General features: G+C 48.9%; 1 protein-coding gene across 1 annotated transcript in view; it reads left to right on the top strand.

Annotated features, from left to right (window-relative positions):
* Window positions 1–1,568: 1,568 nt before the first annotated feature.
* tpst1 (tyrosylprotein sulfotransferase 1) overlaps window positions 1,569–20,533 on the top strand; it is a 57,018-nt gene continuing 38,053 nt past the window's right edge. The window contains exons 1-2 of the mRNA XM_061217525.1: window positions 1,569–1,747; window positions 18,904–19,892. Of these exons, the coding sequence (XP_061073509.1) occupies window positions 19,057–19,892 (836 nt within the window). The 5' untranslated portion in view covers window positions 1,569–1,747; window positions 18,904–19,056. The remainder of the gene's footprint in view (window positions 1,748–18,903; window positions 19,893–20,533) is intronic.

Genomic DNA, 20,533 nt, shown 5'->3' with positions numbered 1-20,533 from the left:
CACCCACAACCTGCCGCTTGAACACACACACACACACACACACACAGCCTGCCCCACACACACACAAACACACACTCAGTCAGCCACACAAACAGCCTACCACACACACACAGTCCGCCAAACACACACAGTCTGCCACATGAACACACACACACGAACACACACACATGGAATGAACCCTCCAGTTGCTCTGCTTTCTTCTGTGATGCACCATGTCCTTTTGGAAATCAAAAAGTGTAAATGATTTAACAGCTCTGGCTGTGTTTATACGCAGTGGGTTTTCACTCACACAGATCTAGCTAAATGTGTGTGGTGCAGATCCTTTGTTCTGAATACATTAAAGAAAAAAATTAGAGTAAAATGCCTGTTCGATAAAAAGGAATCTCAGCACAGAAGATGACTTGAGAACAGGGAAAACATATACACAATCAGGCTTCTCAAAGCTTGTGAACATGATACTGTAGCTAATGTGGCCAAAACAGGAAATCTGGGCATTTCTATATAATATTGTCACACCTTTCCGTGTTTTATATTGCTATGCCAGTAAACAAATCTGTCATGAACCTAGAGATTAGCATAACATATTTATCAGGACAGCAAAAGGTAAATACATTTCTTTTATGCAATTTCTGTAATATGACATTCATGTCTGATATTCTTATTTTCATCTTTTACTAGAGAAGGCAATCCTTTTTTTAAGTAGGTTCCCTTTTACTGTAAGAAAAGTTAAAGTATGTGTCATCTATGATATATACAAATATCGATCGTACTTCACAATAGGTGTTCATAAGTAATGTTCTTAACATTAATTAATTGATGTACAAATACATTAATTAAGCATGAAATTGGTTCATTAATTTTTAGCTACTAATGTATTAGTTACGTTAATATTTATACAGCAGCAAACCATAGAATAACGTTATAATTAGTTAACCATTAACAAATAAATAAAGTGTTTTTCTTTTCTCATTGCAGTATGAATTGCATGCATTCATTGTTGCTAACATGAATTAATGATGTACAAATACGTACATTAACAACGCAGTACATATTAACTTGTCTGTAGTTAGTTAGTTAGTTAGTTAACAGATACATTAGTTAGTTAGGCCAGCTTGGCAGTGCATAAAATCCATCAGTTATATAAAACCATAACCGTATTTCAGTGTTCCAGTATATTTCGGTGTGATGCTAATTTTACCAGCATACAATATTCTTCCTCTGGCACTGGTCTGAAGCAGTTGTTCAAAAGGCGTTACTGTGATTTTAATATTCAAGATCAATTATGTGTCCATACAGGAATACAGAAATCAAATAGAGCGAAGCTGACGGCACTGCGATAAAGGATAATTTGTGTAACCTACGGCAGTATAATGTAGAATGCGTCGATATGACTAATGCTACTATCGCTTTAAAAGTCTGGGCGCGCGGGTACGCCCGTTCTCCGCGTAGTGAACCAATCGCCTGCTCGGAGTAAGGCTAGTTTCTCATTTTTCTCTCTCTAGCAGCCCAATCAGGACTGAGCTTAAAACCGTATTTTTTCCTGCTTAAAAACCATACCAGCGGAGCGAAGGGCTGGAGGTGACGCGTTTGCATGCAGTGTTAGAGAGACGGTCTCCTTGCACCACGGAGCGTAGCCTTCAACGCTTTGAAAATAATACGGATGGAATGTACGCACAGCGGTGTTCAAGTCGTTCGGAAGTGTTAGCTAACTGACCATCTCTCTGTTGCGACGGGTCTCTGACGCTAGGTGAGTGGGGCATTTGAGAGATTTGGTGAATGGGGATAGTGTTTATGCCCTTTCTTCCCTTATTCTAACGGCGGAAATTCACCACACTTTCAGCTAACAGCTAGTTGACTAGATGGGACGGTAACTCGACGACTGACGTTAGCTAGGTGGGATGAACAGCAACGGGCGCCCCGCTGTGATATTTGGGAACGGAGTTGACGTCAAAATGCCCTTTGAAACAATGTAACTGCTCTCACTCGCGATCGGAATTTGGATTAATCCTGACACGTGCCAAAGACCGGAGGCATAGAGTTGCGAACTGGGTTAAGGTGGAAATAGTTTTCCCCGCTGCATGAAATTGATGTTTTCCGCCCCCCCGGTATGGAAGGTCATATTGGATATATCTGACCAGCGGTACCGCTGTTTAGGATTGCCGTTTAGTGCGTCTTGTGTTCATAATTTTGAAAATGTAATACTCTGGTATATTGTTCTATTTTGCGAGCTAGCTGCAGTGAGGAATATTCATGCATATTGCCGTTAATCAACATTTTATTATTTACAGGCGGTCGGAAGTGGAAATTAGCCTAATGTATTTCATTGCTACATATAGGAGTTTGCCCTCCACGAAAGGCAGTTAAGCAACACATGCTAATGGAATGGAACCTGTTTGAGTGTGTGGGTGGTGATTGTGATTGATGGACTACCTTACAGTAATTTAATAGGCTACACTGTAAACATTACACTTTGCAATATAGGCTATTATCAAGATCTGTGACATTTCATAATACATTGGTTAATTTACGAATTATGGTGTGTATATAACCGATAGTCTAAAGTATGTAAAATATATAATGGGCCTATATTACATTACATTATAGTCATTTAGCAGACTGTGTTCCATTTCCATAAGGATTCATTATGCCTGCTTTAGTAATAGTGATATACCTAGCTTTAATGATATTATATTTTATATACAATATTATATTATATATTTTATGTATTTCTGTAAAGATGAGTCCAGGTATTGGGAACTTTTACCTGAGAGTACACTGGATGTTCAGGCTGGAGTGTTATGCTTGGTCGGGGATGTTCATTCAGACACGGGCCTTTGTGGGCAGTGGTGTGGTGCAGACTGGCAGGTCTCCTTTAGCTCAGGGAACCCAAAAAACCACCCTGTCACTGTTCTTTTACAGCAATGCATTTAAAACTGCCCTGTCACTGTGTTTTCCCCCTCTCTTCCTCAAATGCCCAGATTCATTTATTCTTTACTATTTCTATTGTGTACACAATGGAGCACTACAAACTGCCATCCTTTCTGAAACTGTGTGTGTGTGTGTGTGTGTGTGTGTGTGTGTGTGTGTGTGTGTGAATGTTGGGGTGTTCCTGTGTGTGTGTGTGTGAATGTTGGGGTGTTCCTGTGTGTGTGAACGTTGGAGTGTTCCTGTGTGTGTGAACGTTTGGCCGTTCCTGTGCGTGTGAATGTTGGAGTGTTCCTGTGTGTGTGAATGTTGGAGTGTTCCTGTGCGTGTGAACGTTGGGGCGTTCCTGTGTGTGTGAACGTTGGGGTGTTCCAGTGCGTGTGAACGTTGGGGTGTTCCTGTGCGTGTGAACGTTGGGGCGTTCCTGTGCGTGTGAACGTTGGGGCGTTCCTGTGCGTGTGAACGTTGGGGTGTTCCTGTGCGTGTGAACGTTGGGGCGTTCCTGTGCGTGTGAACGTTGGGGCGTTCCTGTGCGTGTGAACTTTGGGGCGTTCCTGTGCGTGCGTGTGAACGTTGGGGCGTTCCTGTGCGTGCGTGTGAACTTTGGGGCGTTCCTGTGCGTGCGTGTGAACGTTGGGGCGTTCCTGTGTGTGTGTGAACGTTGGGGCGTTCCTGTGTGTGTGTGAACGTTGGGGCGTTCCTGTGTGTGTGTGAACGTTGGGGCGTTCCTGTGTGTGTGTGTGAACGTTGGGGCGTTCCTGTGCGTGTGTGTGAACGTTGGGGCGTTCCTGTGTGTGTGTGAACGTTGGGGCGTTCCTGTGCGTGTGTGTGAACGTTGGGGCGTTCCTGTGCGTGTGAACGTTGGGGCGTTCCTGTGCGTGTGTGTGAACGTTGGGGCGTTCCTGTGCGTGTGTGTGAACGTTGGGGCGTTCCTGTGCGTGTGTGTGAACGTTGGGGCGTTCCTGTGCGTGTGTGTGAACGTTGGGGCGTTCCTGTGCGTGTGGACGTTGGGGCGTTCCTGTGCGTGTGTGTGAACGTTCGGGCGTTCCTGTGCGTGTGAATGTTCCTGTGTGCGTGTGAACGTTGGGGTGTTTCTGTGCGTGTGAACGTTGGGGCGTTCCTGTGTGTGTGAACGTTGGGGCGTTCCTGTGTGTGTGAACGTTGGGGCGTTCCTGTGTGTGTGAACGTTGGGGCGTTCCTGTGCGTGTGTGTGAACGTTCGGGCGTTCCTGTGCGTGTAAATGTTCCTGTGTGCGTGTGAATGTTGAGGTGTTCCTGTGTGTGTGAACGTTGGGGCGTTCCTGTGCGTGTGAACGTTGGGCCGTTCCTGTGCGTGTGAACGTTGGGGCGTTCCTGTGTGTGTGTGAACGTTGGGGCGTTCCTGTGCGTGTGTGTGAACGTTCGGGCGTTCCTGTGCGTGTGTGTGAACGTTGGGGCGTTCCTGTGCGTGTGTGTGAACGTTGGGGCGTTCCTGTGCGTGTGTGTGAACGTTTGGGCGTTCCTGTGCGTGTGAATGTTCCTGTGTGCGTGTGAATGTTGAGGTGTTCCTGTGTGTGTGAACGTTGGGGTGTTCCAGTGCGTGTGAACGTTGGGGTGTTCCTGTGCGTGTGAACGTTGGGGCGTTCCTGTGCGTGTGAACGTTGGGGCGTTCCTGTGTGTGTGAACGTTGGGGTGTTTCTGTGCGTGTGAACGTTGGGGTGCTGTTCCTGTTTGGGGGCAGTAAATCCCACAATAAGCCGTATATCTCGCTCCCAGTCTTCCTATTTACGCGGAAGAGACTCCCGTTAGAAAAACGTGAATAACTCCCACCCACACGTTTACTGGAAGTAACGCAAGCACTATTGTCCAGCAGCCGTGCTGGAGTTCCCTTGCATAACAGGGCTCTGTGCGCTGGAGTTGTGTTGACAGTTGGCAGACGCAGAACAGTGACTGAAGCCAGATGCCATTGCTGTACAATTGTTTTGTACTGCGCATTTAATGCCTGCCCATTGGGTTTGTCTCCGCACTGATCTTAGATCAGCCAGATCATTCACTCATCATGCCACTCAGCAAGTCATGAAAATCGCAGTAATTCCTGCGATCGCTTCCGAGGCCTGCCAGTCAGCGAATGTACATTTAGACAAAAAGGGTTCTGTTTCTTATCACTGTTCACAAAGGAGGCTAAATGGCCAGTTACCCGCTGAAATGTGACCTGCGAGCGTGAGTGAAACCCGCTGTGTGGAGTCGTTATTCACACAGAAAGATGTGGATTTTCATACGTCGCTGACAGCACAGCTGTCACTAAAATATTCACTCCTGGGAGCCATAGAATGCCAGCATCAGACTGATCCGTTATAGACGCAGTTTCAGTACAGCTCTGGGATTGCAGGATGAGGCTGTAGTTTCAGTACAGCTCTGGTGTTGCAGGATGAGGCTGTAGTTTCAGTAAAGCTCTGGTGTTGCAGGATGAGGCTGTAGTTTCAGTAAAGCTCTGGTGTTGCAGGATGAGGCTGTAGTTTCAGTAAAGCTCTGGTGTTGCAGGATGAGGCTGTAGTTTCAGTAAAGCTCTGGTGTTGCAGGATGAGGCTGTAGTTTCAGTAAAGCTCTGGTGTTGCAGGATGAGGCTGTAGTTTCAGTAAAGCTCTGGGATTGCAGGATGAGGTGGTGGTGAGCGTTGGAAGGTGAGGGGTGCAGGAAGTGCTGAGGATGGCTGTTGCAGCTGTGTTCTTACACTCTGTGTAACAGCAGAAACAGGCCGGATCCTCTCACACTGACTGGCTCAAGCAGCAGAAACAGGCCGGATCCTCTCACACTGACTGGCTCACGCAGCAGAAACAGGCCGGATCCTCTCACACTGACTGGCTCAAACAGCAGAAACAGGCCGGATCCTCTCACACTGACTGGCTCAAACAGCAGAAACAGGCCGGATCCTCTCACACTGACTGGCTCAAACAGCAGAAACAGGCCGGATCCTCTCACACTGACTGGCTCAAGCAGCAGAAACAGGATGGATCCTCTCACACTGACTGGCTCAAACAGCAGAAACAGGCCGGATCCTCTCGCACTGACTGGCTCAAACAGCAGAAACGGGACATCTTCCAGATGTTTCTCTATGCCTGTTATTTTCTCCTCTAAAAGCAGATTGTTTTCAGTGAGGACAGTGTGTACTGTGTTCTGGACCTTCAACTGCTTCCGTGATTTGAAGAGTACTTTTCCGATGATCTTTCTGCTACACACACGCACACTCCGATGCGCGCACACACACTCTCTCTCTCACACACACACACACACACACACACACACACACACACACACACACACACACACACACACACACACACACACACACACACACACACACACACACACACACACACACACATAGACTCACATCATATATTTTAGAAAATAGTTTTGACATTACATCACCCGCTGACTTTCCATGGGCTTGTGAACAGTTTTGAAGCAGTGGAAATGAAGTTTTCGGGCGCCGCCATTTTGTGCAAATTGGAGCCAGAGATTGTGCAGTAGGGAAACAGGAAGCCCTTATATGGGCATGTCCTCCAAGCGCTCATCCAATGAGCGCATGAGAGAATGACTCCCAATGCGCAGACGTTATTCTGGAGATTTTAGATGAATGCAACTGCATTTTCTTGCGAGGGGGAAAAAAGAAGAATCTGTATTATTGTTACCGTTGCCTTGCGCTGAAACGCGTCTCCTGGAGCCAACTGCAGTGGCACGAGTGAGCAGGACCAGGACCAGGACCAGGAAGTGAGCTACACACTGTCATCCAGGGCTCTCTCCTCACCCTGGAGCAGACCCCCGCCCAACCTCACCGAGCCCAGCAGCTGCTCCTGCGGCAGCCCTCTCCATGATGACCGTGTTCACCCCTGCGTGTTAAAGCCATATTACTGCCCCCATCCTGGTCTCCGCGATACATTATCTGTATTGAGATGACTGAGGCGATTAAATGTTAAGTTGTTGTGATATTCAGTGCTTAGCTGAGCGACTGATTGTGCATCAGGATTTCAATGTGTAATTGGTGGTCTGCAGTCAGCATGAGCTGACCCTCTGCATTGTGGGAAATGCAGTTCTGAGCAGGGGATGTGCAGCGTTTGCAGACCCTCTGCATTGTGGGAAATGCAGTTCTGAGCAGGGGATGTGCAGCGTTTGCAGACCCTCTGCATTGTGGGAAATGCAGTTCTGAGCAGGGGATGTGCAGCGTTTGCAGACCCTCTGCATTGTGGGAAATGCAGTTCTGAGCGGGGGATGTGCAGCATTGGCGGACCCCTGCATTGTGGGAAATGCAGTTCTGCACAGAGGATATTCGGCATGCGCTGGTACTCTGCATTGTGGGAACTGCAGTTCTGAGCAGGGGATATTTTTTGTGGGGTGGAGGATGGCTCTTGGTGGTGAAACCAGACTGGCTGCAGTGTTCGGAGCTGTTCCTCTGTGTACGCTGGCACTATAATCACCACGGTGATGTGGCATGCACCCTATACCGGCAGCGCATCACAAAGTGGCATGCTGACTAAGCCATGAAATTCAGGCCAATACACGTCAGCATGTGGGAACGCCCTGAGCTATGTTCAGCAGAACTGAAAATGCTCATTCGACATGTTTGACATAATTACAGAAATACAAAAAATATAAAGTTCCCCTCTCTGCCACTAACTGTTTCCCTTAACCCTTAAGGTGTGAAGTCACAAATACGTGGTTCGAGTGTTGAACACTGTAATGCTGACATAACAATCGGCACTAACTGAAAGCTGTGGAGTTACAGGACACAGTGTGTTCAAAGGGTGCACCAGCAGGTGGAGGCTTTAACAAAGCAGCCAGCACATCGAAGTGAAGCAAACGGATTTACACTCAGTGAGAAATGTAGAGATGTTCACAAGTCATCAAAAGCAAGTCCAAGAGAAGTCTCAAGTCTCTGAGCCAATGTTTTGACAAAGCTTTTCTCGAGATGGCTGGAGAAAGGTTTGCCACAACCTCAGGTCTGGCGTGGTAGGTAATATCAATAAATAAGATAAATTAAATAACCATTCTATTTTTAAGAACTCTGTGTAACGTAATGTAAGCATTACCATGGGCTGTACTATACGATGATGGTCAATAACAAAATGGGGGCAGGTTACATGAACACAGATTAATCTTAATCCTGGACTAAATGCAGTTTTGTACGGATATTCTCCAATTAATCTGCTTAATCTGCATCTGACTCAAGAATGATAATTATTTGTAAACTGTTACAAAGTGTTGGAGTTTGAAACACATTGCAGTATTAGTTTATTAATATACTCTTACTTTTAAATTTTTAAATGAAAGGTAACTGTTAAGCATTTACTTGAAAAAATGAGGCTAGATATTGTTTATGCTAGAAATTAGGAGGTATGATTTTGGGACCATCAACATTATGCTATAGAAAAACCTTAAATCCTATGGAATGCCATTGCCCTATTGCATCGTAAAATTATAAATCTTTTCAAAACGGCATGCAACTACAGTGCATGTGGGTTCTACGGTAGCTTTTCATGTTAACGTCAATTACAAACAAGCTCTCTCAAAAATACAGTTCAAGATTTCAAGATCCACCATTTGAAGGGCAAGCCAACATCGCTACAACTTGGCAGTCAACAAAATAAGAAAATATGCGCTTCTGTTATGCTGATTAAACAGTGAGACAAACATTATACTGAGTCTGAAATGCCTCATTTGGCCCACACAAGGGTTTAGCCAAGTTACATTAATGCAGCTCTGAACAGCGGTGGGATCAGGTCCGGTGCTGGTAAACTGAGTTGTGTTGAAATTTGACCTGGTTGCCCCCACATTTTTTATTTTAATTCTCCGCATTTTGCTAATTGCAATCATTTTGTTTGATAAATTATTTAAACTCAAAGGTCAGAACATGCATTTACATTTACATTTTAGTCATTTGGCAGACGCTTTTAATCCAAAGTGATTTACAAGTGCATAGGTTCAAGTCAAAGCATCACATCCATAACTAGGAAAATACACATGGAATGCTGTTCTAAACATGTAGTCATCATAAGTGCAATTTATTTTATTTTTTTGGGTTAGACAAGGAGGATAGGGATATCAGAAAGGGGGGGCAGGGGAAATCAGGAGGGAGGACTAAGGTACAGTTTGAAAAGGTGTGTTTTGAGTCTGCGTCGAAATAGGGGGAGGGATTCTGCTGTTCTGACAGTGGTAGGCAAGTCATTCCACCACTGAGGAACCAGAACGGAAAACAGGCGTGAACGTGCAGCTCGACCGCCAGGTGCTTGTAGTGAGGGAACCACAAGGCGACCAGAGCTGGCAGACCGGAGTGGTCTAGCTGGGGAGTAGGGAGTGATCAAGGATTGTATGTGAGGTGGGGCAGTCCCCTTAGCAGCCTGAAATGCCAACACTAGGGCCTTGAAGCTGATGCGTGCGGCAAAAGGAAGCCAGTGGAGGCCAATGAGAAGCGGGGTGACATGAGCCGACCTGGGCTGACTGGTGATCAGGCGGGCTGCAGCATTCTGGACCAGCTGGAGGGGCTTGATGGCGCATGCTGGGAGACCGGCTAGGAGGGAGTTGCAGTAATCCAAGCGGGAAATGACGAGCGCCTGGACTAGGAGCTGGGTGGCTTTCTCCGTCAGGAGATGACGGATACGGCGTATATTATACAGAAAGAACCTGCAGGTTCTGGCAGTGGAGGATACTTGTGGAGCCAAGAGTCACCCCAAGATTCTATGCTGCAAAAAATAAACCATAGGGTGTTGCTATGGTAGCAACTAACGGCGCACGGTGTGGCACGTAAAACAGCGTTTGGTGTGTTTTAACCAGGGAATATCTTTCAATTTCAATTGAAATTGGCTGTGACATTATTCACGTCATCATTTTCACAATGCCAATTGGCAGACTCACAAGTCCTTATTGATGAAGTCGAGTCTCAAGTCATTTTTGGACGAGTCGAGTCTGGAGTCTGTGTACGTGCGACTCGAGTGCAACTCGAGTCCCCATCTCTGGAGAACCTGTATACGAGCTTGTTAATGCAAATATTTCATCAGCCAATCATGTGGCAGCAACTAAAGGCATAAACAACAAGGGCAAATCCGTTTCAGGAACGTCTGGTCTTAAGATATAATTGAGTGATTAAATAATGATCTGGCGTGAGTGAGCACCAGCAGCAGCTGCAGAGCTGTCAGCAAATAAAAAAATTGGTTGGAACAAAAACCAGTGTGCAGATTGGCCCTTGAGGACCATTGTGCACCCCTGGCATAAAAGCATGCACATGGTCAAGAGGTTTAGCTATTGTTCAGACCAAATCTCAGAATGAGTATCTCGGAAGCTAAGGCAATTGCTGGCAACATCAAAGTTCCTATGTGAGTTTTTCCCTGGAAAACCTTGAATATCTTGCACATTAATGGGAATACCAAAGAGCTGTGAACAAGCACTCCGTTGGGGATCATGCCGGACAGGTTTCAGTAGGTTTGGTGTTGAAAGATGTGGGAGGAGTAGCATATCAAAAAAACAGGCAGAATAATAATAATAATAATAATAATTAATAAATAAATAAAGCTAAAGAATGAGAGTTAATCTGTTGCTTCTCAATCACACTAATAAAACTTTAGGATAACAGTAGTGTGTTGCTTCGCAATCAAACTAATAAATAAAAATATTTCCCAACTGGACCCCACACCCAATGCATACCCCTCCCAAATTCAACAATCCCTCCCTTCATGCCCTTCACTGCAGCTTATATAGCTGGAGCCCCAAAACAAACCAAATGTCATTGAATAACTAAGACAACATGGACAAAATGATAGAACACCCACAATTATAACACAACACACGATACCATGACATTGAACAGAAACCTTAAATAAAATATTTTATGCAGGGGTTTATGAAACGCCATCTACAACAATTGCTGCGTGTTCCTTTGTAACCCCCCCTACCCCAATACTTTACGAAATGGTTGCCCCCACGGCAACGCCTCTAGAAAAAACATTGATCTGGCCCACTTTTGGTTTGAGAGTCCACTGACAACAAGCACTCACTGTTTCACCACGTCATGAAATACCTTTGCCCCGTTTTAACTGTCTGTTTCATTTGCAGAATGCAGTGCAATCTGCTGCACTACCGCTGTTCATGACTGCACGCCTATTCTGCATGACGCCACCAAACCCACAGCCACACAGCTCCCACGCCAGTTAGCATCGTTCTGTACAATCATGCCGGCGATGTTCATTTACCGTCGATTGTGAAAGGACAATTGCACTTTGTCCGCGCGCTTAACATTGGGTCTGGGTTAACCCGCGACACACTGGCTTAGAAAAACAATAATAACCATTCCAAGGAAGCCAGTCTTCAAAGGGTTAAGTGCATCTGTTTGGGAGAGATGCAGTTACCTTTGTGCTTCACACAGGAAAATAATTGCAATGGCAATTGCATTGCATTAGTCTGTTTATTAATGCAGGATAAGTGCTGTGGATTGCCCCTGTTAGAGTTTCAGCCACGGAGTGAATGGCCAGGTGAAGTGTTGGCGGTAATGGGCCCTGCGTCAGGTGACCTTCAGCACAAAGGCTGATGGGCGCTCTCATTACTCACACAGAGGCTGACTCACAGGAGCAGCTGTGTACTGCTCCCTTTGACGCCAGCAATGATGGCTAGTTCCTGTTGGGTTATGAAAGTGAAACGCAGGCATCCGATTGGCCCCCGTCACCAGGCCCTTCGGACTGTGACAGCACAGCCTATCTAGCTCTGTCTGAAACCTGGAGGGATGAGCAATGTTGGGTTTTTTCCCCTAACTGTGAGAGTGCTGCCGAAATTAGAAGCAAACTGGGGTCAGCGTCATTTTGGGGGGGGGGGGGGGGGGTGATACTGAAGGGAACTTTCAGGGAGAGAGCTGGCTATGAGGGTCTGGATGTTTCAGCCACTTCAGTGCAGAGCGCTCGCAGCTGCCTGGAGGAGGCAGCCAAGGTGAGCGTAGAGCTGGGTTACACACCTCATCTGGGTTACACTCATCCGCTGGGTTACATCTGCTGGGTTACACACATCCTCTGAGTTACACACATCCGCTGGGTTACACACCTCATCTGGGTTACACTCATCCGCTGGGTTACATCTGCTGGGTTACACACATCCTCTGAGTTACACACATCCGCTGGGTTACACACCTCATCTGGGTTACACTCATCCGCTGGGTTACATCCTCTGAGTTACACACATCCGCTGGGTTACACACATCCCCTGGGTTACACACATCCCCTGGGTTACACTCATCCGCTGGGTTACACACATCCCCTGGGTTACACACATCCTCTGAGTTACACACATCCGCTGGGTTACACACATCCTCTGAGTTACACACATCCACTGGGTTACACACATCCTCTGAGTTACACACATCCGCTGGGTTACACACATCCGCTGGGTTACACACACACTTCCTGTCTGGAGGGACAGTAAGTGAAATGTGGCCCCTGTGCACGTGGTACCCCCTCCCCACCACAGCGCACAGCCCCCCTCAACAAAGACACTTTCATTCCACGTGGAAAAGCCCTTTTTTTAGTTCCCGGTACTCGAGGTGTGCGTGTGTGTGTGTCTCAGTGTGTTTCTGTGAGTCTGAGTGTGTGTGTGTGTGTGTGTGTGTGTGTGTGCATGTGTGAGTCTATGAGTCTTGTGTGTGTGTCTCATTGTGTGTGTGTTGGTCTGTGAGAGAGAGTGTGTGTCTGTGTGCCTCAGTGTGTGTGAGTGTGTCTGTTAGTTTGTGAGTCTGTGTGACTGTGTTTGTGAGTGTGTGTGTTGGTCTATGAGTCTGTGAGAGTGTGTATGTGAGTGTGTCCGTTAGTTCGTGAGTGTGTATGACTGTGTTTGTGTGTGTGAGTGTTGGTCTGTGAGTCTGTATGACTGTGTTTGTGTGTGTGAGTGTTGGTCTGTGAGTCTGTGTGAGTGTGTTTGTGTGTGTGAGTGTTGGTCTGTGAGTCTGTGTGAGTGTGTTTGTGTGTGTGAGTGTTGGTCTGTGAGTCTGTATGACTGTGTTTGTGTGTGTGAGTGTTGGTCTGTGAGTCTGTGTGAGTGTGTTTGTGTGTGTGAGTGTTGGTCTGTGAGTCTGTGTGAGTGTGTTTGTGTGTGTGAGTGTTGGTCTGTGTGACTGTGTTTGTGTGTGTGAGTGTGAGTGTGTGTGTTGGTCTGTGAGTCTGTGTGACTGTGTTTGTGTGTGTGAGTGTGTGTGTGTGTGTGTGTGTGCGTGTGTGCGTGCGTGTGCGCGTGCGCGTGTGTGAGTCTATGAGTCTTGTGTGTGTGTGTGTCTCATTGTGTGTGTTGGTCTGTGAGAGAGAGTGTGTGTCTGTGTGCCTCAGTGTGTGTGTGTTTGTGTGTGTGTGTGTGAGTGTTGGTCTGTGAGTCTGTGTGAGTGTGTTTGTGTGTGTGAGTGTTGGTCTGTGAGTCTGTGAGTGTGTTTGTGTGTGTGAGTGTTGGTCTGTGAGTCTGTGAGTGTGTGTGTGAGTGTGTGTGTTGGTCTGTGAGTCTGTGTGAGTGTGTGTGTGTGTGTTGGTCTGTGAGTCTGTGTGAGTGTGTGAGTGTGTGTGTTGGCCTGTGAGTCTGTGTGAGTGTGTGTGAGTGTGAGTGTGAGTGTGTGTGTTGGTCTGTGAGTCTGTGTGAGTGTGTGAGTGTGAGTGTGTGTGTTGGTCTGTGAGTCTGTGTGAGTGTGTTTGTGTGTGTGAGTGTGAGTGTTGGTCTGTGAGTCTGTGTTTGTGTGTGTGAGTGTTGGTCTGTGAGTCTGTGTGAGTGTGTGTGTGTGTGTGTGTGTGTGAGTGTTGGTCTGTGAGTCTGTGTGAGTGTGTTTGTGAGTGTGAGTGTGAGTGTTGGTCTGTGAGTCTGTGTGAGTGTGTTTGTGAGTGTGAGTGTGTGTGTTGGTCTGTGAGTCTGTGTGAGTGTGAGTGTGTGTGTTGGTCTGTGTGACTGTGTGACTGTGTTTGTGTGTGTGTGTGAGTGTTGGTCTGTGAGTCTGTGTGAGTGTGTGTGAGTGTGAGTGTGTGTGTTGGTCTGTGTGAGTGTGAGTGTGTGTGAGTGTGTGTGTTGGTCTGTGAGTGTGTGTGAGTGGTTATTAAGTGTACAGCGGTCTGGTTTCAGGCTGTGCTCCCTGTAGAGTGTTGGCTGTGTGGATCAATGTGAGCTAAGGGAGGAAGTGTGAAGGAACATTAGAAGGTGTATTAATCTGACCCTTCAGCCCCGTGCGTACTCTCCCCAGAGTGCAACGCGAAACTGCCACACTAATCACCCTGTTCACACTGCTGCTCTGATCCCTGTTCACACTGCTGCTCTGATCCCTGTTCACACTGCTGCTCTGATCTCCGTTCACACTTAATTATTGCATTAATTATTTATCTTTTGTTCCCCCTGCAACTTAAACAACATTGTCATTTCCACTTTGTGGTTTCTAAATTCACAACATTTTGTTAATTTATGCTGGGATAATGGAAAATACTAGACTTCACTTCCAGCTTATTTGCGGGAGATTTCTGACACTTGCAGGTGTCAGGGAGCAGGTAACAAAATTGGGAGTAGAGTCTCTTCATATGCATCAAAAATGTCAATACCCAGCACCTCTAATGATGCAGATTCAGCAACAGACGCAGTTCTCATCTGAAAAAATAATTGGATTAATAACTTAATGAATGAATCAGATTTTCAACTGAGCAACAATAGCCTATTACCATATATCATACAAATTAAATCACAAAGTATTCATCTGTATTATGTGGAATGATTTAATAGCTGTATTATGGGGTCCATCTGTCATCAAAAGAGAATCCACAAAGTTAGTGGCAACAGCGCCACCAGTTTTAAGTTTTAAGTTAGTCTGTAGCTGTGCTGGTTGTTCAAGTGGTGGTTGGCTTCTGTAGTTAGTTTGCAGAGAGGTGTAGTTATTTGTGTAGTGTTGTAATTACTGGTTTTGGGGGGTTTTTGGAGTTGTGTAGTTAGTGGTTTGTGGAGAGGTGTGAAAGGCTCTGGGCTTGCGCTGGGATGAGAGTCCAGAGAGAGGGGTCTCAGCACAGAGAGAGGGGTCTCAGCCCAGAGAGAGGGGTCTCAGCACAGAGAGAGGGGTCTCAGCACAGAGAGAGGGGTCTCAGACTCCAGAGAGAGGGGTCTCAGACTCCAGAGAGAGGGGTCTCAGAGTCCAGAGAGAGGGGTCTCAGCACAGAGAGAGGGGTCTCAGACTCCAGAGAGAGGGGTCTCAGCACAGAGAGAGGGGTCTCAGAGCCCGGAGAGAGGGGTCTCCGCCCAGAGAGAGGGGTCTCAGCACAGAGAGAGGGGTCTCAGCACAGAGAGAGGGGTCTCAGCACAGAGAGAGGGGTCTCAGAGTCCAGAGAGAGGGGTCTCAGCGTCCAGAGAGAGGGGTCTCAGCACAGAGAGAGGGGTCTCAGCACACAGAGAGGGGTCTCAGCACAGAGAGAGGGGTCTCAGCACAGAGAGAGGGGTCTCAGCGTCCAGAGAGAGGGGTCTCAGCACAGAGAGAGGGGTCTCAGCACAGAGAGAGGGGTCTCAGCACAGAGAGAGGGGTCTCAGCACAGAGAGAGGGGTCTCAGAGTCCAGAGAGAGGGGTCTCAGCGTCCAGAGAGAGGGGTCTCAGCACAGAGAGAGGGGTCTCAGCACAGAGAGAGGGGTCTCAGAGTCCAGAGAGAGGGGTCTCAGCACAGAGAGAGGGGTCTCAGCACAGAGAGAGGGGTCTCAGCCCAGAGAGAGGGGTCTCAGAGTCCAGAGAGAGGGGTCTCAGCACAGAGAGAGGGGTCTCAGCACAGAGAGAGGGGTCTCAGCCCAGAGAGAGGGGTCTCAGACTCCAGATGAGGCGCTGTGTACACAGTGCTCCAGCTCCAGTGGTGTCATTCTGTGAAAAATCAAGGTGAAGTGTTGGGGGGGGGTGACCTCTCCAATTTTGTCAAATTTTGTGGAAATGTTCCTTACGACAGGGGCGACATGGCTCAGGCAGTAAGAGCAGTCGTCTGGCAGTCGGAGGGTTGCTGGTTCGATCCCCCGCCCGGGCTGTGTCAAAGTGTCCCTGAGCAAGACACCTAACCCCTAAATGCTCCTGACGGGCTGGTTGGTGCCTTGCCTGGCAGCCTATCACCGTTGGTGTGTGAGTGTGTGAATGAGAAGCATCAATTGTACAGCACATAAGAATGCCAGCCATTTTTACCTATTCAATAGAGAAAAGGCAAAAAATGAGGCTTTTTGGATTTGTTGTTATAGACATATTAGCTCTTCCGTAGGCTTAAGACACATAGCCGTAACAACGAGATTTTTTGCACATGCGTATGAAGGCATTTAAAAAACACATGTTTCATTTTGAGTGGAAACTTACCAACTACTTGGTTGAATATGCAACACTTGCTTGTGGCTGATCTTATCCTGAAAAAACTTTTCTGCCCAGTATTATGAAAATCTTCAGATTTTTCTCTGCTTTAACAGCAAAGATATGAGGCTCCAAAATCGACCCATTTTCCACTCGCGAGTGGAGTTTAAGCGCCCAGTTTACGCCCTGTGAGCAGGGTGTCTTTCCCGTGTCCCTGTTCCCATGGAAACCTGCCCCTCTTCCTGCTCTGCTTACTGCAGGCCCAGGGCACTGTGGCTCCCAGCTGGGAGTGACCCCCCCCCCCCCCCCCCCCCGCAGCTTAGTCATGCTCATGCCCCGCCCACCTGACCTTTCTTCACCTCCTGCTCTTCCTGTGCCACTTCCTGTTGTGGCCTGTTGTTGCACTCATCCCCAGGTTTGTGTCATCTCTGACTGTGTCCTGCTGAGACTCTCCACCCCCACCCTTCCCTGTGGCTCTGTCTGTCTGTCTGTCCGTCCGTCCGTCCTCTCTCCTGATCCCCCCACAGCACATTAAATTACAGAGTGTTCCAAAATATGTTCTGCTTGATGACAGCGAAAGTCACTGTAGTCTCATGTCTGATCACAGTGTGTCGCTTCTGTGAGGAAGTCAGATCAAAGCCGAGGGCTTTCACAGAATGAGTCTGCCTCTGTAGTCCCCCCTCCCCCCCCCCTCACCTAGAGCCTGCAGATGTTCCAGGCGAGCGGGCGGCCCCGTGCGGTTTCCTCCCCCTCCACTCGTTTCAGGTGAGAGCAGAGGAAACTGGACATGAGGAGGAGCCAGCCTGCTCTGGCCAGGGGCCCGGCTGCTCGTTGCATTCTGGAGGCTGTCCACCCCGAACATGAAGGCTTTGTAGCTCCGGGGGGAGATTACAGACACACAGCCGCATGTCATGTTTTTGGCCGGCTGGGCTTTCCGTCTGCAGGGGAACCATGGTGGAGATTATGGCGTCTGTGGGGAGAGGAGCTGGCGGATCCAGCGGCTCTCAGGCCTGTAGTTTCAGAGCGGGGCCTGTTTCACACGTGTCTGCGTGGGGGGGGGGGGTGGGATTTAGGGACACGCACTCACCCCCCCTGCTTCGGCTGCACAGACGCAGTGTATCAGACTGGACTCGTCTGCTCTGGTGTGTGTGTGTGTGTGTGTGTGTGTGTGTGTGTGTGTGTGTGTGTGTGTGTGTGTGTGTGTGTGTGTGTGTGTGTGTGTGTGTGTGTGTGTGTGTGTGTGTGTGTGTGTGTGTGTGTGTGTGTGCGCGCGCGCGTCTGCTCTGGTGTGTGTGTGTGTGTGTGTGTGTGTGCTCGCGTCTGCCTGCTCTGGTGTGTGTGTGTGCGCGCGCGTCTGCTCTGGTGTGTGTGTGTGTGCGTGTGCGCGCGCGCGTCTGCTCTGGTGTGTGTGTGTGTGTGCGTGTGCTCTGGTGTGTGTGTGTGTGTGTGTGTGTGTGCGTGTGCTCTGGTGTGTGTGTGTGTGTGTGTGCGTGTGCTCTGGTGTGTGTGTGTGTGTGTGTGTGCGTGTGCTCTGGTGTGTGTGTGTGTGTGTGCGTGTGCTCTGGTGTGTGTGTGTGTGCTGTGATTTGCGATGCGCCATGCTGGCCATCCATGGATAGATATGTCAGGCCGACTCCAGGGGTGTATATCACAGGGCAGGATTACTGGGTTGGCTGGATGAGCTCGCCAAGTAAAACCCGTAACAGCTGGCTTTAACCCGTGGATAGAAGTCTCTTTCCAAATGCACAGCACTATAAGCCATTCCAAACTTTGCTAGATGCAGGCAAGAAACATAAGAACATAAGTACCTTCTTGCACTAAAACCTGTAGTGGATCGACATGCTATTCAGTGCACTTTTTAATCCCTGCTACCAACTGCCATCCAGATTTGTTTCAGAACACTGATACAAACATGTCCTTAAGCACGTCACCGGGCATGGGGGGGAGTCTATCCCGAAGCTGGATTACTAATTTAGTTGGTTAAATTCACCAAGTAAAACCCATAAGAGCTGTTCTTACTGTATTACTGTGTGAACTTATCCAGCTCTTGTGATGTACCCCCCCGATGTTCAGATGTTTGTTCATGAGCAGCTGTGTTTGTTAATGAGCAGCTGTGTTTGTTCATGAGCAGCTGTGTTTGTTCATGAGCAGCTGTGTTTGTTCATGAGCAGCTGTGTTTGTTAATGAGCAGCTGTGTTTGTTCATGAGCAGCTGTGTTTGTTCGTGAGCAGCTGTGTTTGTTCATGAGCAGCTGTGTTTGTTCATGAGCAGCTGTGTTTGTTCATGAGCAGCTGTGTTTGTTCATGAGCAGCTGTGTTTGTTCGTGAGCAGCTGTGTTTGTTCGTGAGCAGCTGTGTTTGTTCGTGAGCAGCTGTGTTTGTTCGTGAGCAGCTGTGTTTGTTCATGAGCAGCTGTGTTTGTTCATGAGCAGCTGTGTTTGTTCATGAGCAGCTGTGTTTGTTCATGAGCAGCTGTGTTTGTTCGTGAGCAGCTGTGTTTGTTCATGAGCAGCTGTGTTTGTTCATGAGCAGCTGTGTTTGTTCATGAGCAGCTGTGTTTGTTCATGAGCAGCTGTGTTTGTTCGTGAGCAGCTGTGTTTGTTCATGAGCAGCGGTGTTTGTTCGTGAGCAGTGAGTGTTTTTGGTTCCTCTCTTTCAGCCCTGATGGAGCTGGGCACTCGAGGAGGCCTGCAGGGGGCTGAATGCTGCCTCTCCAGTCCCGGGGCTCAGCCTTAAAGAGACCCGCCCCTGCTCCCGCCCCGCCCCGCCCCGCCCCACACCCTCAGCCCCCTCTGCGCCCCGCTGTCCCACCATGGGGAAACTGAAGCAGAACCTTCTGGTGGCCTGCCTGGTCATCAGCTCCGTCACGGTCTTCTACCTGGGCCGGCACGCCATGGAATGCCACCAGCGCATGGAGGAGCGGTCCCAGCCGGGCCCCGGGGCCGGAGGGGCCGGCACGTCGCTCCACGCCGGCCGGAACGCCAGCGCTCCCGGCGGCTACAGCAAGGACATGCCGCTGGTGTTCATCGGGGGCGTCCCGCGCAGCGGCACCACGCTGATGAGGGCCATGATGGACGCCCACCCGCTGGTGCGCTGCGGGGAGGAGACGCGCGTCATCCCGCGCATCCTGGCCATGAAGCAGATGTGGAGCCGCTCCGGCCGCGAGAAGATGCGCCTGGACGAGGCGGGCGTGACCGACGACGTGCTGGACTCCGCCATGCAGGCCTTCCTCCTGGAGATCATCGTCAAGCACGGCGAACCCGCGCCCTTCCTCTGCAACAAGGACCCCTTCGCCCTCAAGTCCCTGTCCTACCTGGCCAAGATCTTCCCCCGGGCCAAGTTCATCCTGATGATCCGCGACGGCCGCGCCTCCGTGCACTCCATGATCTCCCGCAAGGTCACCATCGCCGGCTTCGACCTGGGCAGCTACCGCGACTGCCTGACCAAGTGGAACCGCGCGGTGGAGACCATGTACACGCAGTGCCTGGAGGCCGCCGACAAGTGCCTGCCCATGCACTACGAGCAGCTGGTGCTGCACCCGGAGCGCTGGATGCGCACGCTCCTGGACTTCCTCCACATTCCCTGGAACGACGCCGTGCTGCACCACGAGGAGCTCATCGGCAAGGCCGGCGGAGTGTCCCTCTCCAAGTAAGTGACCAATTACCAGCCCCCCCCCACACTGACTCCACCCCCTCCCAAACACTGACTTCACCCCCTCCCAAACCACACTTAATACAAATCTGTACCGGATTATTTTCCAGCAAAACTGTTCATTGAACAGTGTTTAGTACTACAGCGTGATGCTGTGTGCTGAGCTCAGTGTTTAGCACTGCAGTGTGATGCTGTGTGCTGAGCTCAGTGTTTAGTACTACAGTGTGATGCTGTGTGCTGAGCTCAGTGTTTAGTACTACAGTGTGATGCTGTGTGATGCTGTGTGCTGAGCTCAGTGTTTAGTACTACAGTGTGATGCTGTGTGATGCTGTGTGCTGAGCACACAGTGTTTAGTATGACTGTGCTGCTGTATGAAGCACTGAGCTCACAGTGTTTAGTATTACAGTGTGAGGAATCTCCTGATGGGGAATCAGTGAATTCCTGCTCAGCCAACATGCAGAGACAAGCCTGCCCCAACCATTCTGGAGCTCTTTCACAGAGAAAGACGCACACACTATAACTTTTTTGGCAGAGATTTCTGCGTGTGTGTTTGTGTGCGTGTACGTGTGCGTGTGTGTGCGCCTGTGTGTGCGCCTGTGTGTGCGTGTGCATGTGTGCGTGTGTGCATGTGTGCGTGT

Source organism: Conger conger, chromosome 13 (genome assembly GCF_963514075.1).
Source record: "Conger conger chromosome 13, fConCon1.1, whole genome shotgun sequence".
In the NCBI taxonomy this organism is placed as follows: domain Eukaryota; kingdom Metazoa; phylum Chordata; class Actinopteri; order Anguilliformes; family Congridae; genus Conger; species Conger conger.
Note: the sequence above shows the minus strand (reverse complement) of the source record. Positions and strands in the feature narration are given on the sequence as shown.